We start from the raw sequence: 26,420 nt of genomic DNA, 5'->3' as shown, positions 1-26,420 counted from the left end.
TTTTCTGTTTAAATGAATATAGATAAACAGGAATATTATTTATTAGGCATTTAGTTATTCCACATTATCTATATATGATGAGTACCTAGTTGCTATTGGCGTAAAAAATAACTAGGCAATAGGGAATATTATCATGATTTTTTTCCTTTAAGAAAAGCTCATTCATGTAACAAAGAGCAGAGAAAAATTATATTTCGAATAATAATTATAAAAATAGACAAAATAAAAGCAATCAAAGATTTGTTTGTATCTATTTCTAGCAAAACAGTATTTAGCATGAAGTTCCTATGGCAAATATGGTACCTATATGACGTTAAATACTATGTACAATCTGTCTGGACTAATATTTGTCTAATCAGTAGTTTAATATGCTTATACCATCCGTATTTCTTGGCCAATTTTTATTTTAATTTCACTTTTTACATCTCTTTTACGGTATTTTCAAATTTTGTTAAAATATGCGAACAAGAAAAATCCAAAACCTTTAGAATACTTTATAGACTAGCTCTTAATTGGAGGATTAGTTGATTATCTTGATACATGTCAACCTGCTCTCAAGGTTAAAAATTTTTTTCATTTTAATCTATTTTAATACGCGATTTTGATTTAATTACAAAACCAAAATTTCTATTCAACCACAGGCACAGAGGAGTATTTTAATTGCCTTAACATTTAGGCAATATTAACTACGCAAACACATGTGCACATTGCATAAAACAAATTAGTTTACATTTTGAAAGAAATTATATTAAAAAAAAAAAAATGTTTGCTTTATTTTTTTACCATTCAATCTTATTTATTTTAATTTAAAATTGATTGAACCGAAAATTTCAGATTTCTTTTTATTAGGGTGTTAAAAAATTAGATTCTGCTTATGTATTGAAATCATTTGTTTAATAGAAATTGCTAAGGATTTGTTTACATAAATAAATCAAACATACTGTTAAATTATAAAATAGAAAAATTCGAATCGAAATCTAGAAAGAATGGGTATAAAAATTACTGAATTAGTTTGTAAACTATTCAAAAAAATTTTCTTGACAGTTACTTATTTTGCCATCAAGCATATTCCAATAATGAAACCAAAAATTGGAAAAGATACACCATCTACTTTAACAATAACGCCAATGACAAGACGTTTGAGAGCTGGTGGACTAGTTGCAAAAGAAAAAGCTAGCGGTATTCCATATCGATCATTAAACGTACGCCGTGGAAATGCAATGCGTTATCTGGTCTTAGATTATTTAAAACAAAAGCCACTGGCTAATAAAAATATACTTTTACCAACGTTGAGTGAAGAGAAACGTAAAGCAATGGAGAATATTGCAGCAAATGAATTTTTTAAATTTGCTGATGCCTATACTCCTGAAGAACATTTTTTCCCATTACATGTAAAGCCATCCGGTGAATTATATTATATTCCAGGTAAGTGTACGGTTTAAGGTACACTTAACTGTTAGAAATGATGGGGTAAAATATTGGAGAAATAGTTAGTAATGACTTTTTCCCGAATTTGTATGTAGATTACGGCAGAATCGAATTGCAAACTCCACCTGGACTTGCAAATTGAATTGTAAGATTTCACCTGGGCAAACAATATATATCAAATATGGTGGAAGCGATGTGAAAATCAGGAAGCCACTTAACTTACCATGCATTTTCATCAAACGAAACTTGTGTACAAAATTTCAGCTCAGTTGTGGATTCAAAAATGACAAATTCATTCAATCTTTCATCCTCCTTTCTCTATCCTTTTTTAGTTGGGGGCGGGGGGTGCTGACTTTTTAATAGTTATTCTGCTATTTGTTAGGTGATTAATCCAACGAATCAGAGATCATTAAAATTGATACAGTCGTTTTCTGTTTGTTCACAATTTTATAGGTTTTAATTTTTTTGGTGCGTAACCGTAAATTTTTCGGATTTTTTTTTTACTTGGCTATTTGGGGTGGAAATGAATCCAAAAACCTAGGATTATTGAAATTGGACCATTCGTTCTTGATTATATGTGGTCTAACCAACCCGACTTTCAAATTAATGATATATTTCCAAAGCGCCGATTGATTTATGATCTACGCTAAATATATGATTATTATTTTTAACCCCCGAACCAAAAAAGGGATGTTATAAGTTTTACCGCTATGTATGTGTGTGTGTGTGTCTGTCTGTGGCATCGTAGAAGTTAAACGGAAAACCGATTTTGATTTTGTTTGTTTGAAAGGTAATTTAATGAACAGTGTTCTTAGCTATGTTTCAAGTGCAAGTTTAGAATTCCGTACTCGAAAAATTTGTCAAGAGTTTTTAAAATTTTGTAAATTTCACTTGTTAGACAAAAGGAATAAGCTAAAAGAATTAAGCTGAAAAAAAAATTTTATATTCCAGAGAAAAAGGTGAAACAAATGTTATACGTTGTAAACAAATTAAAAAAATGCTCCCTAGAATCCATTGTGAGTGACGTAACATGGGAGTCATCTACAACAGAAGGTGATGATGATGATGACGAAGACCAATTTATTTTAGATTTTAAAACAGATAAAGTGTTAGCGAAAGCAAATCATTGTGAATTGTTAGCACATGAAATTGAACAATATTATTATACAAAATCCGGAGATGGACCTTCTACTTGTAGTCCAAAGTCGGCCGAAGCACCACCCAACAAAACAGATTATAATAATTTACGTCGGTCGATATCATTGCCAATAATTAAAGTTCCAAAAGTGACACGTCGTTTAAAGAAAGTACCAGTGGTTAGTAAAGCTGTGAGCGATGATAATTTAAATTTGTTTTTAGCAGATATTACTCAACATCGATTAGTATACACTCGTTCGATCGAACAAGTTGAAAAAAAAGAAATGTTTTTGAATGTCGATGATGAAATCGATCCGCAAATTTTAGAGAGACATGTTCGTTTTGCATCGAATGAATTAAAAAAATTTAAAGAACTAGATTTTATCGAAGATGTTAAACCGTCGACAAGTAAAACAAGTGTTGAGACTGATAGCAATCGACCCACATTTTACGATCTGATTGATCAAGATGTTTCTACCTATGATGAAATTAATGATACAATCTATAGAGAAATTAATGAAGTTAAAGCATCAATTTGTGGAACTAAGGATAAAATGGTAATGCAAGAGAAATATACTATTAAACTTTAGACTTATAGTCAGGCCAGAAATTTGGTAGCGATGCTCTAACTTCTTATGCTTAGTACCTCAAAAAAAAAAAAACTTTTTAAGAAGGGGTAAAAAAAAACTTTGTTTTTTTCTGAAGGGGTAAATGTAAATTTTTCATGATCATTTGCTGAGTAATTTTTATGTTTTTATGCTCTTACTTTTTACATCATTTCGTTGCCTATGACCAGGATCTGCAAGTTATTATATGGACAGAATTTTTATCGAAGGCCAAAACGTGTACCTATATTAAAATATGTTTACAAATTAATCAAAAAAGCGCTCTGTATTAAAATAATCCCACGTTCTCTGCCCTTTTTTTCAATCTCTGATATTCTCTAACTTTTCTATTTTTTATTTTATTTATGTTTTACTTAGGGTACAAAATTTCGCCCTACAAAAGATGATTTTCATATCACATTTGATAATTACGATAAGGAATCGTTGCCGAATATCGAAGAAAAAGAAAAATATCATGACTTATCCCGACCATCAACTAGTAGTGGAATCTACCAAAAAGAAATGGAACCCCTCCCAATTTCTGAAGATGAAAGAGATATAACGTACGAACAACCAAAATTTAATAAAGCTGAACGATATTTATTGGAAAAACTTTTAAAAGATGAACATGTTTTGAATAAAACCAAACAATTAATTAAAATGAAACGTCGCGAGAAACAAGACGATGATACGGAGGAGCAATTAACAGATGAACAAATTTTAGACAAAATTAAAAATAAACCAAAACGCTTCAATGTTTATACATTACAGAAATTGCAAACTGAATTCGATACTAGTACAATTGGTGATGGCAGAAAGGCAATGGTAACGGATAGCAAAAAATCAAAGGTTACTCAGGGTAAACGAACTATGGCAGCTGATGCCAGAAAATCAATGACAATACCATGTTGTGTTAGTATGAATCCACCAGAAATTTTGAGTACCACAGATGGTTCAGAAATTGAAATGAAGAGTTTTACGGAAAATGATTCTGATTCAATAACAGATTGCGAATTAAGTGATTTTGATGAAAGTGTTTGTAGGAAATATTTGAAAAAATATAAGAAAAAGGTACCTAGTAAACAAGCTAAAGCATCTACAAAATTAAGTTTCATTTCTTTATCAAATATTCCAATTATTGGGCGTCTTTTTCAAAGAAAATCTTAACTGTAATGACGTCTATAGTAAATATTGTAAATTATTATGCTAATAAAGATATTTTTTATACTTATTTCAAAATAACGAGAGGTTGTTAATAAATACATAATTTATAAAAAACAATTTATTAAAACTTCTCACAGATATATCTCGTATTAATTACCTTTCATTTTGAAGTTGATGGTGCAGTCTTGTCTCATGAAATACAGATACTCATGTGTTAGATGACGATGAACGTATTGTGGAAATCGAATACCTTTTTCATTGATGTGGGTGTTTTGTTTGTTTGTTTATATCTTCAACATCAGATATGACTGGGAACGCGTGTGTAACTTGAGGAGTTCCTTTTGCATTATTTACATCCTCATGCTGTTATTGGAAGAAAGATAACTACAATCCATCTTATATTATGTTTTCGGTTCATAAAATATTAATAATAAATAAGTGATATAAGAACTAACATAATTGCTTGTTAAAATACCCTGGTGGGTTTGAAAATGGAGCTTTTTCTTTTTTTAAATTTCTTATGTATTATGGTTTGAAAAAGAGAAAGGTTCCGGTTCCGAAGTTATTGGATTTGTTTCTGTACGGCATTTATGTAATTTGCTTCGAATACTTATGCAGAGTTAGTATCCAGCAACGCTGTACATATTTGTTGATGCAGGGATGAGACACCAAGGGGTGTGATATTCAATTCTCACTGTACTCAACCTGTACCGCTGAAAGGCACTTTCTGCCTTTCAGCGCCTTTCTGCTTTCTGCTTTTTTTTTTGTCTTGACACTTTCTGCACGGAGGTGAGAAAATATTATTTTATTAGCCTTGAATGTAATTTTTGAAAATTGACAAAAATCTCGGAAATTTTTTCCAAGTTATCGCCGGTTCGAAAATTTTAATTTCCATGAAATTTTTTCACGAGATATCAATGAAAATATAATCGAAGCATTTTGCATTTTCTTCCGAATAGCCGTGCCATGATAATCCAAAAGAGGGGTTATTTTTTCTTTTAATAAATACCACGTATAGTATTTAGAAAAATAATCGAAAAAATCTTATTTATCTTATTTTATATGTCAATTTACAAAGATCAAAATGGTCATTATTGTAACAAATTATTAAATTAATTTAGCTTAGGCAATCAATAATACAAACATGTAGTAAAATTGCATATACGTATTAAGTAGTAACATTTCACAGAATATTATTTTGTTACAAAAATCTTTGTTTCAGGTTTCAAATGATTGAAATTAAATCATAAACATATTTTTATATTAAAACATATGTGGACTATCCGATGTATGGTTGTTGAAACTAAAATACATCCGGTAATAAAAGATGAGAATTGAAATGTAAAAAAATATGTCATTTTATTTATTCATTTTTAATAAATTAGTGTTATATTATATTACAAACACCTTTTATTTATAAATATACCAAAGAACAAAGTTTTAAATTCTTATTTAATAACTCAACTTTGTCGATCTAAATTTCAAGTGCGAGTTTAGAGTTCCTTACTCGGAACAGGGGATAAAAAATAGGGGATGGTCCTCAAAATCGGTTCAGTTTGTAGAAGGCTCTAAGGAAAAAGATAATTTAATGGAGAGTGTTATTAGATATGTTTCCAGTGCGAGTTTAGGATTCCGTACCAGAAAAATTTGTTGGAGGTTTTTTATATTTTGTAAATTTCCTCTGTATTTCTTGTTTTTTCCGCAATCACATAATATAATTGTAAGGATTTTTCGTTTACATATAACGTTGGGCTGGAAGATTCAAGTTTTAAGGTGGAATGCTTAAAATATACAGTGAACAGCTGCTTCAAATAAAAGTAAACAAATTGCAATTTAAAAATACAAAATTTATTAGTCAGCTAGAAAAGTAAAAAATTATCACAAATTTTTATCTATAAAACTGCACAAAATTAGCATAAATAAATATTTTTTTTTAAAAATGACTATATTTACATTTCATACAAAATATTTTCTTTTTCGATAATTAGGTATGTCAACAGTGTAATACTTAATGATGGAAGCATGGAAAATATTAAAAAATTTACATTTAAATTTGAAAGTATCACTTCCTAAACAAAGTCGTTTAGAAGTGAATTTATTAATTTTATACGATTATGGTTACGAATTATCGTTTTTTAATAATTCAAAACTGTTCCAAACGTGTATATTTTGCTCAGGTATCAATTTTCAAATTTCAAGACTTAATTTTTTATTAACAATTACTTATGAATATTAATATTAAGAAATAAGTGGAAAATGAGAGGCTAATAAGTGGTAAGATCAGTTAGAAAAAAATTTGAGTTGAATAAAATGGATTATATACTTATAAGTTGGCTATTTAGGCTTTGAAACAACAGCAAATAAAACAGTAGGTATATATAAATTAACATTAAAACGGAATTGAATAAAATAAAAAAAATTACCTCACGTTTTTTTCACGAAATGCTAAATATATACCGTTTTGATAACTTAATTATGTTAAAACGCCAAATTGGATGTATTTAGTACAGATTTTTAGCTCCCGAGAAAAACGAGTATTATCATGGGTGCCGCCAGTGTTATATACAGGGAGGTCTATCGATTGTCTTCAATAATGGTACCATAAATGAAATAATGCAAGAAAATGTAGGTAAATTTTTAGTAAAAAAAGGCCATGCTTTGTGTAATGATTAATTTCTGATAGAGCCATTGTTGTTGAAATTGTAAGGTAATTAGGCTCGATTGGAATGAACTCTTGCTCGATTGGAATTTGCTCAACTTCCGTTGTTTTGAAACGGGAGGTTTTTCAAGTTTTGTTTGGCTGTATTACAGTATTTAGCATCTCGTAAATTTTAAAATTATTTAAATTAAATTTGGATATAAAAATTCTACTATTTTTAATGATTAATTTTAGTCCTTAATATTTACAGACCTCAGGTTCACTCCTAAAATACTAAACATGTTTATCTCAGATTTTATATTTGGTTTTTCCTTTTTCCCACAAAAAGGATCCATTTCAAGCTTGCCACAAAATCACAAATTTTCCGGGAACGTTTGAAAAAAATTGAACGAAATTTTCAAAAAAGTTCAGTCCAACAGGAAATAAAGAAAACATTCAACGGAGAGGTAATCACAAATGTTTTTTTAGGTGTGGGCTTGAGGGCTTATATCAAGTTAAGTACTATGAATAGTTCAGTTATGGTTAACTTATTTAGATAAGGCTTTGTTTAACTAACAATTTTTTACAAACTAATATATATTATATATTTTTATTTCATTTTTTTGTATTTTACTTTGGATTTTAGCTGTATATAGAGTTTTTATATACAAATCATAAATATAATTTTTATACATATTTTTAATAAAATATTTTAAAAGAAAATCTTTTGTTTTTAAATTAAGGAGATTTGGTTTTGAAAGAAGATCAAAGTAATAGCTATTTAATAATTACATAGATTTTATTCAAAATAATGATTTCATGAAAAGTTTTTACTTAAATAAGTGACAACCTAAAACTCCTTAAGTAGAAATCATTGACTAGGTTTTTATTTTATTTTCCACAACTCTAAGATAAAAAACTTCATATATATTTTACATTTTTTAAATTATTTTGTAAACTAGCATCTCCATCCCTTGCTAGTAAGTACATGGTTACTACAACCTTATACCTCAGCCAACGGAGGTGGCAAATGTTATCTTTTATGGTTTGAACAATTTTAACAATTTTAACATTTTTTACATCAAAGTTAGACTTAGGAAATTAAATTAAATCAGTTAAAACTGTATAAAACAGTTAAAAATAAATAAAAGTACAATACAAGATATCAAAATATGAAACAAATGTACACAGTTGTCTTTCGGAAATGGCTTAGAGGAAAAATATCTTTTCCATAACTCAACTTATGTTACCCTGGTGGAAAAAATATTTGAAGAAAGAAAAAGAGAGTCTTTGCAACTCTGAAAAAGTCTTAGGAACTCTGAATAACTCTGAATTTCTCAACGTTTTTGAACTGTCTAATTCAGATTTATCCAGACTTATATTAAGGCTGAATTAGACAGTCCATAAACGTTGAGAAATTCAGAGTTTTTAAGACTTTTTCAGAGTTTCTAAGACTTACCTATTATGACTTATTCATTCTTCAAATATTTTTTCCGTCAGGGTAGTGTAGGAAAAATTATGGGCTAATGTGAAAAACAAAATCTCAATTTTTCTCTTACCTAATTTGCTTATTGAGAAATTAAATATACAAAATATTGATTATTGTGAATAAGTCATTCTTCAAATATTTTTTCCGTCAGGGTAGTGTAGGAAAAATTATGGACTAATGTGAAAAACAAAATCTCAATTTTTCTCTTACCTAATTTGCTTATTGAGAAATTAAATATACAAAATATTGATTATTGTGAAGTTTTATCTTTCAGCAAATCATTGCACTTTCATAGTCTCGGGTATTAAAACATTTTACCATTGGTAATAATTTCGAGGTGTTTGGTATTCGTATTTTTTATAATTATTTAGCCAGTAAAGGTAGCTTTCATTCGAAAAAAAAAATTCACGCCGCTTTTGACTTAATTGCGATTTGGTCTTAATTTTGCATTTTTTCGAACCGCATAAATTCACTTAAAAAAAGGTAAATTTTTAATAAGTTAAAAAATTGCATTAATTGTTGACAAATATAATTGGATTAAACTTAAATATGCTCATGGTTTTGTCTCGCGAAAAACATCTTCAGTTACTCAAGCTACACTTTACGTGGCCACTGTATTAGAATAGTTCTATTTTTGCATATTGATTTTTCCTTTTCTACATTAATAAATAAATATAAGAAAAAATAGAGAAAATAATATATAAATATTTTTTTTTAAATATAAAATTCTATAAATAAATAATAAATACAGTAATAATATTACATTAAACTTATAAAAATATATTAGACGAAAAAATCATTCTATTTTGTAAATGATTGACTGTATGACCTCGAACACGTTTCACATAATATTCATTAGAAGATTTCTTTATCGATAATTTAGAATTATCAATGAAAAGTTGATCATAGTCACCACGATATCTTAATTCATCTTCTTCACAATTTTGGTTTCTCCTGTAATTTATCGTTGATAAATTACGATTGTAATAATACATCATTATCGGGCAATTCAATATAATCTGTTTCAATCGATTCATTCGATGTATGATGTTCAGGTATATCATGATCGTTTTGTATACATTGAGGAGGTTCAATTGATGTATCCGTTGAAACATTGCTGATATTTGACATAATGGTAGGGCTACTTGCATCATTAGTAACCTTCTCCCATTGCCATTTACCTGGTAACGGTTGTTCATTTTCAAAGTCAAAGTTCCATCGTTCTCGTGCCGTGCGTAACGATTCATATAACGAGTTCTCGAAATTCTCATGCAATGCGGTAGTTTCAGCATTCCCAAATAAGTTTCGGCAAACATGGGAGCTTGGTTGGATAATTGTTGGTTGTCTGTTGTTGTTGTTGTTGTTGTTGGAGTGGGTGGTGATCGAAATTCGTGATGTGATGTTTTCACTGTTTTGCTCAAATTCAGAGCTTCTTCTAGTAAAGTTTTCGTTTGACATCCTTCTACTCGAATCAGTGCACCTGTAACAATAAAATAAAAATTAGATAATTTAAAAAATTAAATTTTCAGAACAAATTTTCGTAAGTATGGTTTTTCAGTTAAGATTTTTAAATAATCCCTGCCCATATATTTGTATTTTGCGTTTCTGCCTGTTTGGGAACCATCTGTGGCTTCTTAAATCTATTTTCCCAATAGTTCTTAGCTTTAATGGAAATAAGATTGAAGAAAAATGTCAACTTTTTTCCTAAAAATGTCTATGGATAATGTGCAGCAGACACTGACAAGAATTAAGTTTATGTAAATTTCTTTATTGATATATTTTAAAAATTATTTTCCTGTTGACATTGAAAATATAATAATTTTTTACTGTCCTGTCTAAAGAAACTTTGAAATAATGATTAAATTTGCATGTAGCATTTTCATGCTAGGTAATAAAATCTAAACGTCAATATAATTCTCAATTTTATCTTGGCTATCAGGCGAAGAAGGCAAAAAATTAGCTGATGCTTCATATCCGGTAACGGAAAGACAATTTTTATATATCGTATGTGTTTATTCCATGTAATAAACTATCCGTTTCATTAAAACACGCTTAGCCGTTTTTGCGTGATTAAGTAACAACATTCAAACGATCTAAACATCCAAACATACAAACTTTTACAATTGTAAAGTTATTAGGATTAAACATTTGCTTTGCATAATTTATAAAAAAAAAACTAACTCGACCCGTACGGAATTGCATAGAACGCTAAAAACAGGCAAGAGAAATAATATATGAGTAATTTAATTTTTTTTTATTTATAGGCAATTTATTATACAGATATGATATAAAAATTACATACTGAACAAAATTAAATCTTAATATTATTTCTTTCGCTTGTTTTTTCCTAAGCGGTATATTTTTAGACAGTTAATCTATTTTTCGTCATTAGCCGACAGGGTAAGCTTGAAAATGAAGGGGAAATCATGGAATTTTATAAAAGAATAAGGAAGATTTCGCGTTGGCAGGCAAAAACAGGCCAGAGAAATAATATACTATAACATTTGTATAGTTTAATTTTTCAAGAAAAATGGTTCAATATCTCAGAAATTTTATTACTCAATTGTAATATTTTAAATATGTCGAGGTCACATTATTCTGTATTATAATATAATACTGCCTACATATGTAGGTAATATGCATATAAATATGTAGTTATAAAAATAATTGTTTAAAAAATATAATCAATACTTAAAAATTTATATTGAAATTTTTTATTACTTTCTTATCTTTTTAATGCAAAATTAGAACCAATGTCACACATTTTCATCTATAGGTATAATATAGGTACAAAAGTTTTTTTATACCTATGCGAATAAGAAAATTTATTTTTATTGTTCTTATGCTCTACTTAAAATGGCCGTGAAGCGAAATTTCTATGAATATTTTTGTCTGCTATTTAGAGAATTGATAAAAGGAAGTTTAGTAATAAAGAGAAATAAGAAGTGTTTATTGTGACTCGAGTGATGCATTTGTGGAAATTGAGTTTTTCGACTTTTATGGTAAATAAATATCGTATACATGATTAAAAGTAAACAACACAAAAAATAATTATTATCTATCATCTTATTTACAATACAATAAGTGAAATATTTTATTAGGTATCTATCTATTACCTATTTATTTTTGTCGCGATAATTTTTCACCTGTTATAATTGCTAAATGCATATTTATTCTGTCCTTGAACGGGAATATGCATGCGATATGCGAATAAAAAAATGTATTGTGCGGGCAAATTTTTCATTTATTATATTTTATTTAAAATTAAAAACAAAAATTTTGTCACCCAAAATATTAATAATTATATTAACAATTAATTTTTTGCTCGCACACGTATAAAATAAAATAATTACAATTTTAAAATTGAATTCAATTATATTATTTTTGTTACAAATATGGCATTCAAAACAATGCCTCTGTTTTTGTGACGACAGGAAATTGACTAGCCAATGTATACCACCAATGATGACATATTCTAAATTAATTATTAAAGATTCAAATAATTGAAGGGTTTTGATTTTATTTTATGTTTTTTTTCCTCGCTATTCACTCTCTTAATTTGGATTGTTTGAGACTAAGTAAGAAGAAACTGGTAATCGAAGTGTAAAAAATCTTGGCTACATACTCCAAATATGTCCAAATTGCTTCAGATAACTTAGATGACTTATAAGATTCGAGAAATCGAAATCTACTAAAAAACAACCATTTCCGTCGCATTTTGGAAAATTTGCACAGAAAATATATTAATTTACGTACTCCTAGTGAACAACAGACCCTCGTAATGATCGTAACAAATGAAGGAGGGTTCGATTATTGCATTTTGATCGATAGAATCTACAAGAAAAATTGTAAAAATTATATAAAGAATATTAATGCCCTTCAAAATTTGGAGTTTTTCAAGTTAGAGTTAGAGTTGAGAGTGAGAGTTCAAAAACCAAGAAAATGCCAAATGTTTCCATTGAACTAAATAAAGTAAATGGTGATCTTTTTCTGGATAGAGCAGATGATACAGAATATGAGAAACGAGATCTATTGACTGAATAGCATACGCGAGGCTCTCAATAACCTAAAAACCCATGTCCTAATTAATATCTACTTTAATCAAGAAAAAAACTTGAAAAAAATGGATTTTAGGAAAGGCAATATTGTAGGCTCCTAGACGATATCACAATAATATGAATAATTTTATCAAAAAGTCTTGAAGCCAGTGTATATTTCTGGAATTATTTTTTTAATAGGTAAAAACTTTTCCAGGCGAAGTGATTCGATAGTTCGGCAACAATAAACAAGGGTGATATGAAAAAAGCTTCAATACTAAGTATGCGTAGCAAATTTTTAATTGCCTCGTCAGCTTAAAATTTAAGCTGTTTATTAATAATATGTTTATTAATAGAAAAATATGACTGTTGACTTTGAACCTGCACACATCAAAAAGGAGTATCTATAGCCTGTTACATTGGAAAATTTTTAAATTAAAAACTTCGAAGTGCTGTTTCATGTAGTGACGAATAAAAATCTACAGTATGGGAGAGTCGATTAACTTATTAAAATGAGAACAAGTTTTGGGTACGGAACCTTAAACTCGCACTTGAAACATATGTAAGAACACTCTGCATTAAATTACCTTTTTCCTTAGAGCCTTCACCAAACTCAACCGATTTTGAGGATCATGGACTATTTTTAGCTGTTCCGGGTACGGAATCCTAAACTCGCATTTAAAGCATAGCTAAGAACACTTTCCATTAAATTACCTTTCAAACGAAACAATAAAAATTAAAATAGGTCCATCTGTTTGAGCGCTACGATGCCACGGACAGACAGGCAGACACACACAGACACATATAGCGATCAAACTTATAACGCTCCTTTTCTTGGTTCGGGGGTTAAAAAAAGAAACTATTAACCTATTTTAAGTTAGCGGGACAAATTTTTCGGGTCCATAACTTGAGTAGTTCATTTCTCTCAACATCACCCTTGCTTAGCGTTGTTTGACTATCTAATAATTTCGCTTGGTCCTATTTTTATGTATGAAAAAGTAATTATAGAATCTTTACGCTGGCTTTAGTACTATAAGTACCACGTTTACTTGATGCCGATCGATATAATACAATTTATACAATAACATCGAAATGTATATCGACCCTTATCAAAGTACAGTTGCAACTCCAAAACAAAACCCACAAAATGATAGCATATGCAATATTAACAAAAAATCAATACCGTTCAAATGAGTATATCAAAAGTTGATTAAATATATATGTACGACAGAGTAAGAGAGAAATAGTTATATGTGGACCCTAGAGATCCATCCATATGTGAACATCTGCGATTTTCAAAATATAAGAGAGGGTGGTTTTTATATATGCATAAGTTACACTTTTATAAAATTATGAGGGTAGAAAAAGTGTTCAAACACACGTACGTATATGATTAAATTTGCAGTTAGCAAGTTATTGATTTCACCCTAAAAACCAAATTCGCACTTTTTATGATGTCTTTAAATTTCGAGTTGTTTTACACTGAAAACCGACCGTCAAGGCAATTTTAAATCTAGAGTTGAAATTATTTGTACCTTATTTTACTTTAAACTTTGATGATAAATTTTGTGATAAATTCATGAATGTAGACAAAAAATAATAATACAATTTTTCCATATTTGCCTTGGTTCTCTTAATATCGAAAGCAAAATAAACAAAATTTTCAATTTTCGATATTTTAAAATTATTTCAGATATTGAAAAATTTTATTCACAAAAGAACATAATTAAAATTAATTTTTTTAAATTTGTGTCCCATGTGTCGTGCTCATAGATCCTTAATTGGTCGGGCACAACGGTTTTTTGTTTTCAATAATTTATTATGGTTTTAACTTAAATTTAAATAATTTTTGTTTTAATTTCCATCGACTAGTTTTGGAGAAATCTATGAAAACATCATCCATCTATCGTTTTCCCAATGTTAAATATGCTTACTTTTAAATAATCAAATTGAAATCTTTACTGAAAACATTTCCACTAGTTTGGTGATAAAATCAGGGCAATTTTTTAATAAAATTGAACTTGCTGTTTCCAAAATAACTAATTTTTTCTAGCATACAAGGCAACAAGTGAGCTGATTTTTTACTTAATGTTGTATTTTGAATATAAGTTATATTGAGTTACGCATGTGAAAGCGAAAGTAACTAATTCGAAAATTTCGAGGTGAATACATCTTTGTTTCGTTATTACCTACCTACTAAAGCTCTCATGTTTTCCTTCAAAAATTGCTATCTAAGTGTTCAATAGGTTAAATTTCATAGAAGAAGTTAGTATTCAGAGTACCAAAATCTTGTCTCACAGTGTAACTGTTATTTACTCAAGTTAGAGGACTGACTCCAAGCATCATATCCACAAAGTATTATTTTAGATGGATCATATTTTTATGCATATTTTTGCCAAAGGGAATCACCGTTAATAATTTTACGATACCGCTCGACAGCCACTAGAAAAGTTAATAACGATTATTGAGACGAAATTTAACAGATGTGAACGATGGTCGGAAATTTGCATTTGATGTATTTTTTTAAGTGTATCTAATGCAAAGCGTTAATATTTTTAAAGTGTTTATTAAGTGGTACGCATATACATACATATTATATGCAACTTTGTCAAAATAACAAAATATTTTAGATGTATCTTTTTACCACTTTTCGATTTCTAAAATTTAATTCAAAATGCTGTGGCTAAGAAGTACTTAGCGGTTTCTTTTTTTCTTACAAAATGTTACAAAAAACTAACATGTAGATCTCAAATAGAATGTAAATCTTCCGATCTAATATATTACGACTCTAGACTTAGTTTATTTTATTTTAATAATAATATTTTACGACTCCAGGACATAAAGATAGAGATGTTCTGGCATATGTTATAGAATCTCATATACGACAGGAAAATTTTTTTATAATTTTCTTCATCATAAAGAAAAAAAAATTGGAGAAATTGATTTATTTCCCTTATATAGAGCGAATTTTGAGGAAAAAATATTTTTCGGGATGTTTGGCTTATTGTAAATATTTATTTGTTTTAGTTTTAAAGTAACCTATCGTGATTTAAGTACATAATTAATTTTTTTCAATAGGTATGTGTGTTTATTTTATGATTAATGAAGATTCTGTACATTAATTTCAGCTAAGCAATAAAAAAAGTTTGGTGTAAAAACTTCACTGTGTCCCTATATAGAAATTTTCTTGAATATTGAAGAATTGGTTACTTGAATATTGAAAAGCTGGTTACTAAACTGGTACCCATAATTTGATACCAATAACAATTGTTGGATTTACATCATAATAAGTATGGTATTTGAAGATTAGTTATTGCTTGAAAATGAAAGCTTTAACAAAAATTAATAGTCATTTTAATCTTAATATCACTATTTAGTCGGCACAAGCCACAATAACGACATCCTTATCAAGAAATTAGGAATGGAATCGCCATAAATCAAATGTTTTCGATAATTTTGATTAAAAAAATAACGAGTAAATATTAATTAATCTTAACTATTGTCAAAACTATAGCAAATCCTAAAGTTTTATTATTATATTAAAATCGGAGTTAACTAAAAGAGTTTAATATTTTATACTATTTCAAAGTCAAAAATATCATGACACAAAAAAAAAAAAATAAAATAAAATAAAGCTAAATTGTGAAAAAATCCAAGGATGCCATAACTATGGAGTTTTTTCGAAAAAAGTTCATGTTTCACACAATCAAACGTCTTGCTAAAAATCAATGAATATCATTGCAACGAAAACAATCATCGCAGTTGCCAATATTAATTGTTTGTAGAACAACATCATGTAAATAGCGGTATTTATGTTTTTTCGATAGCAAAATGGGTTACTGCCAATTAAGCTACAACTGTTAAAGAAGCTTTTTATATCCTATTTATATATTACGTGATCTAAGACTTTGTAGCTGTTATTATTTTTTAGATACAATTGTCTTTTACATTTGAATAAAATTTTCACTTTTAGATATTTGAATAGATCACATTTATTTAATATCTAAGATATAAGGATTGAAAAATAGTGTTTTTGCATTAAATGGAAGCCAAAACGTCAATGATTAAATGACATAATTTATATTAAGCTTAACTTTCAAATGTATAAATATTCTATATAGTACAGTTAAAGGTGTTACAAATAAAGGAAAATGAAAGAAACCGCTCGGATTTTGCTAAAAGCTCATGGAATGTGTTTCTTAGGTGTCAATTAGTAACGCATGAGCTAGTGGTGCAAATGTCTCTATTGTTAATTCAATAGAATGATTTATGTAAAAGTTGATATACAAAATTAATAAATAGGCAACTTGAATTACGTATACGTTATACAGTAGAATCTCGATAAGTTAAAGTCCAAGGGAAACACAAAATATTTTAAGTTATAGAGGTTTTAAGTTATCAAGTGTCTATGTTAGGTAAAGGTTAATATAGAGGTATGTACATGTTTCTATGTACCCTAGTTAATATAGAGGTATGTACATGTTTCTATGTAGTTACTGAGGGCCTATACAGAGATTATTTATTTAAGTTATAGAGGTTGCGTCTTTTAAGTTATAGAAGTTTTGGGCTCTGATGGGAAGGGAACATAGTATTTTTTGAAGTAACAGAGGTTTTTATGTTACCGAGGTTTAAGTTATCGAGATTCTACTGTATATTGACAAACACTTAACATTTACGTCAAACAAGTTGTCTATTTACTAATTTTTTAAGTTTAACATTGATCATTGAATTTTTAATTCATAGAATTAAAAATTTATTGTTTATTAACAAATAGAAACATTTGCACCAATAACTTATACCCTCTTACTAATGATATTTGACACATAAGAAACACATTCCATGAGGTTTTAGCAAAATGCGAGCAGTTTCTTTCATTTCTACCTTATTAGCCGATTTTTGTAACATCTTTTACTGTCCAAATAGGGATATTTATACATTTGGATCGAATATATAATCGTGCTTTTTGGACAACAAATTTTAATGTTTATAACTTTATGCATCTTTTTGAATTTATCCAGGTCTCTAAACATAGAGGTAATTTTACGTATACATGGTAACTGGATATAATCATTTTGTCAAATTAAATAAAATTGTTATTTTACATATAATAGACTTTAAAATTGAAATATATATTTCAATTTTTTTTTTGTATATTCTCAGGATACAAAATGATTTAGTTTACACAGAAAACAATGGACATTTGTTATGTGATGAGAACGGAAATACGGTTGGATCGTTTGTCCGGCCTTGTATTTTTATACATATACGTAAATATAATATCACATATATGAGTATGTGTCTCATGCACAAACATTATTGCATTAAATTTTTAAGATAGTTATCTTAAGACATATAAATCAAATATTATTTTTTAATCTATATAAATGTTTAAACAGTCTCAATCTGTCGATTGCGATCCAACATTTGTCAAATTTTTAGAAATACAGTCAAACCTGGGTAAATGAAAACTGGATAAGTAAGAGTAATAGCCAGGACCCATCATTTTAAGCTTCCAAAACCTCTATTAGCGAGAAACAGAAACCTCTGTAAGAGAGAGTGTTTTTTACCTCATGGACCTCCGTAAATTAGACTGCTGCTTACCTATACTTCTATAAGCGACAGTCGAGCTTTATTTATTTATATTATTTAGAAAGAACTATAGCTACAATAAATCATATTACATTACATATTTACTACATTCGTACTTGCTGTGACTTGTTATAACTGCGTACCTCTATAAGAGAGAAACGCTACCCATATACCTGAATTAGCGAGAAACTCGGACTAGTGAGAAACCTCTATAAGCGAGAATGAAATTGTGCTCGCTTGAACTCTCGCTTATCCAGGTTTGACTGTATAGAGTTTCTTTTCTAAGTTCCTGGTTGATGTTATGGGGATCGAAACACGAAAATTTATATTCAAATGAATAATTTCTACAAAGATTACACCCTTAGCAAATTGGTTACTTGCGGTTTACTTAGCCATTGAGTAAGTAATAATAATCATTATTAAGTAAGTAATAATAATCATTATTTACATCTGTACCCATTTGAATGTAAAACCTGGCCCTGTTATAGATAAAAATGTAAAACAAAAACCTTTTACGCATAAAAATGTAAAATTAGACTTGATATCAAGACAAAATTTGAAAGTGAAATTAAAATTGATTAAAAAACGCAGAAGTTATAAGCAATCAAAGATTGCATTCAAAGGTTGTCCATCTCCTTTTGGCAAAAGACAGTTTTATATGTAATCTGTATGGCGATACCCACGTATGACCATTAGAGGGTATCTTCCTCTTTGTTTAATTAGGAATTTTAAACGTTTAGATCTTGCATACTAGTTTTTTTAGGAATCAACTTAACTTTTTTATTCGTGAATTGAGAATTCTTTATACCCTATTGTGAATGAGATTGTTCAAGAGCGAGAGTACGTGAAAGTTCATTTACATATTATTATAACTAGCTCAGTGGCTTAGCGAATAAAGGCACAATCGTCTTTAAACGTTTGGCTACTGACTGAGAGGTTGCGGATTCGAATCCAGGCAGCGGCATTGTGAGCAATTATAATTAATGGGGCGGAAAATAGATCACACTGTCATCGCTTGGATAAGACGGAAGTAACCGACTTCGCCCACATCATAAAATTTAATTGTATATTGGAAGTAGTTTAAAGTATAAAAACATTAAAAGTAATGATGCGGGTAGCCTCGGTTATAGATAAATGTCTGAAAAACGGAGGTTAAACCCCATTATTCTTATATTTATAAGTTCTCTTAATCGATCCCATTGTGACCTTTACTTTTATACTGATATTAAATCGGTATATCTAGCTATATTTGCACTGTATACGTGTCTATGCATATGTGTGTGTTAGTATCAATACTTATTGTATTTTGGTGTTGGCGCAGGGCACAAATTTTAAAAAATTGTTAAATTTTTTTTTAAACAAATAAATCATATTTAATTCGATGTTCGTAATTATGGGTATATCGACGGTACTTTTTATAGAAAAAAAAGAAATTTGTAAACAGTATTGTGTATTGTGTATATAGTGTTTTGAGAAACGTTCGGTACTTGTGTTTAAAACTTAATTAAATGAAAAACTACATTGTCTACCATTAGTTATAAATATCAATTATTTCAATTAAACAATTAATTAAATGTACACATATAAAAATACACACGCTAATTAATGACAACGAATTAATTTAATTAAAGCATATCAAGGACTGACTACTTTGTGGCTTTGCTCTCTTTAATTTACGAAAAATGAAACATGAACTTTTTATTAAGGGTTGAAGTAGAAACGAATTGTTTCAAATTGTTAACTTCCCAGTATAGGAAGTTATTGTAATGAGTCCGATTTTCGAAATCGAAACTTTCAACACGTTTACGTGTTTACGTTTTATGGTAAGGACAAGGCATTAACACCAATTTGGAGAAGAAGTATGTGTGCGGATGTGCGTGTGTGTGAGTGTATGTGTGTGAGTGAGTGAGTGTGTGTGTGTGTAGGGGTAAAACTACGAACGCACGTTCGTGGTTTTTTTTCTGATCAATAACGCTGGAACAAAAAATTAAATCGACTTCGTTGAGGTATCGATCAAAGTGTATTAACGGCAATATGATCCGAAAGAAAATTCGGTTGAGTCGTTTCGAGTCGGTCAAGTTTTTATTTTAATTTTTTATTTTATACTCTTTATTATACTGGAAAGTTAGGGCTCTGTTCCGCCAGTCACTCAAAGTACGGAAACCGCATTTAAAAAGTGCCAAAATTAGGTACTTTTTAGGTGCTAATTAGGCACCAGAAATTAGGTTCTCTGTTACTTACACCGCAACTCAATACTCAAAGTTGCAATGAAAGTAATTAAAAGATAATGAATGTTAAGGAAACGTAATTAGGTGCTTATTATGTGCTTAACAGTCAGGATCGTGAAATTGCCTAGTTAATAAACGAAAGTCTCGCATTTCGAAAAACGGATCTAAAAATCAGGTCTCTCTAAAACTAGGGCGAATGCTTAATCAGGTATAAACTAAGCGTGGTAAATAAGTGCTAATTAGGTGCTTGCTAGAAAATAAGATGAAAACGACCATGATATGAGTTTTTAAAGTTCGATGATTTTTCCAGGCTTAAAAGTATTATGAAACGATATGCCCGAATTAAGTTCAATAAACTTTACACTAATTTACAACATTATATTGTTTATTTTAATGTAAATTTATTATTAATCCAAGGGTGTGAGAGATACACACTGATAGTTTTAATAATGAAAAAAAAAAAAATATATATATATCAATATATTATCTATCAACTATACCTATTTATGTAATTGATATTAAAACAAAGCGAAAAAAAATCTGTTGAAAGAAATCGTAAAGTGTGAATCCTGTTTTGTTTTATGTAAATATTAATGCATTTATTATATTTCATATTAATATGCACCCCAATAAAAATGCAATTCTATAATATATTTTATATAGCATGATTCAGTATTGCACTGCACTGTATTTATAGATAGGTGTTATAAAGAAAAATATTAATATAATATTAAGAAATAATAATATAAAGAAAAGTTTATATATTCTTTTTGAAGTGAAAACTTCTTTAAATACCAGAAAAATATCGGTTCTCATCCGCCTTGGCTAATAACCGAGAAAAAACATGAAATTATTTAATATACATTATATATAATTTTGCGTTGAATATAATTGTATAATTTTTGTTATATAAAGTGAATAAAGTTTATTTTAAAGTTAAAGGTTCTCATCCGATCACCAAAGTTAAGGAACATGGGACCCAATTAGCACTAGGATGGGTGACCGCTTGAATTATAATAGTAGTTGTTGATTTATAATAGTATTTTTTTATTCCAAAGTTTTCAGTTTTCACTTCTGTAGGCAGTCCCGATCATTGCCTATCATTTATTTCTCTGGACCTGTTATTTGTTCACTGCGATCTCCTGATCTATCACCATTATTTTGTGTTATGGCTGAATGGAGGTTATGGCTTATTCATTTGGCGCGGAAGAAGATTTTAGGAATCAGATTGTGGAAGGAGCAGCAATAGTTTATATGAATTTTATATTGTTTTAATGCTTAAGTCGCCTCGATATTTCAATTTATTTGAGATAAATCTACAAATATATAAGCGAAATACCACTGACTCACTGATTCATCACGATATCTCTAAAACTATTCACCCAATTGACTTGAAATTATGCATAGTTACTCCTTTTGCGATGCAGACGCTCATAAAGAACGGATTTTCGGAAATTTAACTCCTAAGCCGATAAAAGTTTGTATGTGTGTTTCCAAAACCAACTGAAAAATTACCTACTTAACCGATTTTAAAAATTATTTCACGCATTATCAGCGAGAGTTACCATGGGCTGTTTTAAAAAAAAATAGTGCTGCACACCAAAAAACTAAAAAATGAAGTGAAAATGAATAACACATTAATCTTTCTACTTAAAATTGAAGTTGCCCAGCGAAGCGGGTGGTTAGCAGCTAGTGGTTTATATGAAATTTTTTTTGTTAATTTTATTGCTATATCTACAAATACCGTGAAATTTTAATTCACCCTATATATAACATTAATTTTATCGTTCAATATGACTGCGCATTTGATGCGCTTATTGAGTGCATTCAGAGACTTTAGAGTGATTATACAAACGCTCCTACAATCATATTAATAATCTGTTAAAAACAAATCAATACTCAAGTTGATGCACGATGCAAAAAATAAGAAATGTCTCCGATAAGAAATAACAATCATTAAGTTATTAATTGATAATATTGATAATACCAAAAAATTAAGCTTCACCTTAATAAATAACGTATACACCTACCAAATACATTAGGTGGTTTTTTTGGATTTTTTATCGTCCTACCCTTAAAGCGTTTCGATACCAAAACGAAAATGTAACGAAAAAACTGAAATTTAGTGTCAATTAATAAGTATTCAATATACCTTCTGTATCAACAAGTCGATCCTTTGTACGGTTTACGATAAATTAATTATTAAAAACAGCCCTTTTTACTTGGTGGTATACCATATAAGTATAGTACGTGGATGACCGAGCTTGGCTCGGTATTTTTTGAGTTAAAAAGATACAAATTTATCACTAATATAAGAACCGTTTAAAATGCCTCCATGAAAATGTCAATTTGAATTGTCCCGGTAATGTACTTTATTTCGTTAACTACGATATACACCAATAGATGTCAGGAAGAGTCATATTTTGCAGTATTTATGCTTAGATCTTTTAAACTACACAACGGATTTTGATTTTTGCGGTTTTTGTTTTAATAGATTCAAGAGGAAGATTTATTTAGTAGAGAAACACTGGATAATTATAGAGGTTTCTAATGTGATGTCGTAAATAAACACATTTTAAGACATTCTGTAGTATATTTAGTATCAGCATTGCACCCGTGCGAAGCTGGGACGCGTCGCTAGTATTATATATAGTTTTAAATGCATAGTTTTAAAACAATTTATTCTATGAAAATAGTCGGGATAAAAGTGTGGCTTTAGATTTGATTAGTTTGTTCGCCAGTCGTCAAGTAATCTGCTTAAGACATTTTAGCTTATATCGTAAACGAGTATACCGATTTAAATGTGAAATTCCTTATTTAAATACTCTTTAATCGGGATGATTATGTTTGATGAGAATTTTATTCACCATCTGAAGATTATGCAGCTCGTGCTATCGTGGAAAGTATTATGAAATTTCCTTTACGAACCCGTTTTAAATGTAAAAATAATATTGGCACATGGTCTTTCGTTATTTAATTTATTCCTGATGAAATTGTTTTCTAGTATATTATTATATTACAGTTGATGGAAAGAGGTATCAAAATAAGTTTTCCATTTTTTCCAAGAATTTTTTATAAAAAAATATAATAATCCGGTAACAATCGAGTAACAAAACAATTTGATTATACAATTTTACACGCATAGTGGAATGAAGGTTATATGAAAAATCTTACCGCGTTTATTTATTGATAAAATATACGAAATCAGAAAATAATCATGAAATATTTGATATATTAATTTAGAAAAGTTTTATTTAATTTAGAAAACTGATTGATACACTTTTTTAATAAACTAGTAACTTTCTATGTGTCGAGTATCTTTTTCTTATATGTTTATGGCGTTCAAGCTAGCTTTTTACAAATCCCTATATATTATAAATATGAAAATAAGGATGTTTGTTTATTACGCTTTCACGCAAAAACTAGCGAATTTACTTGAATGGACTGTACAGTAATAAAGCTCATACATCAGAATAACACATGAGCTATAATTTATGAAGATGTATTTAAAATAAAAATAAACAAAAATTAAATTATTATTTTGAAAATCAGGGTGAAGAGACAACTTATGGACATCTGTCAATCACGGCAATCACACATACTTTTTACAATTAAAAAAATTTGAAAACTGATTAATTATTTAACATTTCATAAAACATTAAAGATACAATTTATTTTTTTATTTCATATTATTTCATTCACTTTTTAAAGATTTCACGAACCAAACGTGGGTAAAGGCTAGAATAATCATATTATATTCTTTTATTGTAGAAAGCTTTAATTTGTGAAAATTCATTATAGTATAAGAGACCATAACACAAAAAAAAGTCACACCATCGAACATCTCAAAATTTTAAATTTTCACCCAGTCAAGTAGTAACTGATAGAAAATATCTTTCTTTAAAATAAAAAACCAAGAAGGTGCTATGAAATGCATTTTTATAAACAAAATTACTCAATCAAAAGGTCTGCCAGAACAAATTTTTACTAGTCTGGCAGGTGTAAAAGGTTTTTTACATGTTTTTCAGTCATTTTCACTTTATAGGTATGAGGTGTTCGATGGGATGCCTTTTTATTTCATGTAATCTTATGTCATAATAAAAATATTTTTATTTTCACCAAAACAATTATACTCTTCTTTGATTACAATATCTAGAGAATTAATTATATCGGTTTTTTTTTTTTAAATTTTTAATAAACAAGTTTATAAATGAAAGAAAATATTTACCAAAAGAAGAAATAGAATTAAATCCAAAAAATTGGTCGTTACACTTTTAATTATTTGCCACACACATCACCCGAATGTTATCATTTAAAGATTTTCTTTATTACATCACAGCTGAAGTCACAGGTGCACTTATTAAAAAAATAATGCAAGTATTTTATCAGCTGTACTTGTATATAATATTAATTAATACGACACATTAAACGCCCTTGAATTCATAATCAAAGATGCTTATTTCTAAACACAAAAATTTTTACACTTGCATTTAGTTATTGCACTTTAAACGACACCTTTTGAAGATTGATTGAATTTTTATAAAACAGAATTTATTATTTCTAAAATAATTCTGTTTAATGGCGGATGTAGACGCCTCGTCGTCGTTGAATATCGTCTACGAACGACGGACGTCGATATTTGAATGCACTATTCATTCATATATACAATACAATAATAGACATCAGAGCACTGTTTTTCATGATGCGCGGCGCATTTCGTGCCGTCGTCTATATTAAGCGTCCATGTTGAGTGAGTAATAAGTATATAGATTTTCTATTGTATTCTTGTTACGTGGTGTGTGCACTGTTTCATGTATGTATTGTGGGTGTGTTTGTGTAACATTATTACAGTATGGTCTGTAAAAATGTTATTAAAACAGTTTTCTTTCTTGTTCTACGTCAAGATATAAAATACAAAGATACCTTTTCATTCAAATGAAATTGATTCTTTTTTTCGGGCAAATGTCAAAATCTGTTTAATTAAAGACATATTTTTCTTTATCTTTGTCAAAAAAAGCTATTTGATAAGTAAGTCAGTAAAATATTACAAAAAAAAAAAAAAAAAAACTAAAATCGCGATGTAGAACGCACTTATTTGTTATGTTATTTGGACCGCTTAGGGGAGAAACTACGTCTTGCAAGCAAAAAAAGCGTACCTTTGTAATACGTGAAAACTGAAAAAAGTCTGATAATTTGAAGGACAAATTTTTTTGTTCGCAAAACGTAGTTTCACTTAGTAAAATTATTTTTGGTTTACGGAGCCATCTGTCAGAAATATGTATAAATTCATGCGAAATTCTCACGCGAAAAAAGTAATTTTTGAAATTTCTAATATTTACCTTGTACACAATAATTTTGGTAGTTTGGTAAAAATATTGCCTAAATTTTTTAATAAATAGGAACTGATTTAATTACGTGAAGTTAGAAAATTTGCTACCTCTAGAAATAGCTCTATTCAGCAGCATCCATCGAATACGTATGGGCTGTTCTACAAATTAAGGAAGAAAATGAATCTGATATTAGGTCATAATTTCAAAAACCTTTATTCTCTGGCTTATATGGAAAAATTTTTAAGAGACATTCGGTATTAAAATGAAATTTTTCTATATGCTACTTAAGGTAGTACCAGCATGAAATCACTTTTCGACAGATTTGGCCGAATTTTTTTTCTCGGCTTTATAATAGCTTTATTTATGAATTCCTAAAATTTCATAATTTTTGGCCGTTTAGATCGCGAGATATTTAAAGACAAAGTTCGCGATTTTGAGGGTCATGTCCCATTTAAAGCATGTAAAATGTCCGGTCTCTCCAACTATTTTTTATGATATTATTATATATTGAAGAAAAAGTAGAAAAAAATGTTTATACAATACAATTCTAAAAAAAAAATTTAGAAATTAATTTTCACTTTCGAGATATTAATTTTGACGTAAATTGATCGAAATTGGGACGTTGGCATAATTATTTCCCATTTTAAACGGTCAATTTAAAATTTAATTTCTGAAACTTTGGGAATTAATAGTAAGCATTATTAAATTCTTAAATTTAATTTTTCGTTAAATTCTGTCGAAAAAAAAATTGTACCATTGCTTTAACATAGAAACT

The 26,420-nt window shown here is 28.7% G+C and overlaps 2 protein-coding genes across 2 annotated transcripts in view; one reads left to right on the top strand and one right to left on the bottom strand.

Moving 5' to 3' along the window:
* Window positions 1-1,076: 1,076 nt before the first annotated feature.
* LOC123298792 lies at window positions 1,077-4,337 on the top strand. Its single transcript, XM_044880889.1, has 4 exons — window positions 1,077-1,179; window positions 1,300-1,425; window positions 2,380-3,122; window positions 3,549-4,337. The coding sequence occupies exons 1-4, from the start codon at window positions 1,077-1,079 to the stop codon at window positions 4,335-4,337; spliced, it is 1,761 nt and encodes a 586-aa protein (XP_044736824.1).
* Window positions 4,338-9,231: 4,894 nt separating this feature from the next.
* LOC123298791 overlaps window positions 9,232-26,420 on the bottom strand; it is a 33,876-nt gene continuing 16,687 nt past the window's right edge. Inside the window, exon 2 of the mRNA XM_044880888.1 lies at window positions 9,232-9,941. Within this exon, the coding sequence (XP_044736823.1) occupies window positions 9,232-9,941 (710 nt within the window). The remainder of the gene's footprint in view (window positions 9,942-26,420) is intronic.

Source organism: Chrysoperla carnea, chromosome 4, assembly GCF_905475395.1.
Source record: "Chrysoperla carnea chromosome 4, inChrCarn1.1, whole genome shotgun sequence".
NCBI lineage: Eukaryota > Metazoa > Arthropoda > Insecta > Neuroptera > Chrysopidae > Chrysoperla > Chrysoperla carnea.
This window is presented reverse-complemented; position numbering and strand designations above follow the sequence as displayed.

Coding starts and splice junctions, on each gene's coding strand:
- LOC123298792 (XM_044880889.1), top strand. CDS start 1,077: ATGAAACCAAAAATTGGAAAAGATACACCATCTACTTTAACAATAACG. Junction 1,180..1,299: donor TGCAAAAGAAAAAGCTAGCG/GTATTCCATATC, acceptor CGTTGAGTGAAG/AGAAACGTAAAGCAATGGAG. Junction 1,426..2,379: donor TGAATTATATTATATTCCAG/GTAAGTGTACGG, acceptor TTTATATTCCAG/AGAAAAAGGTGAAACAAATG.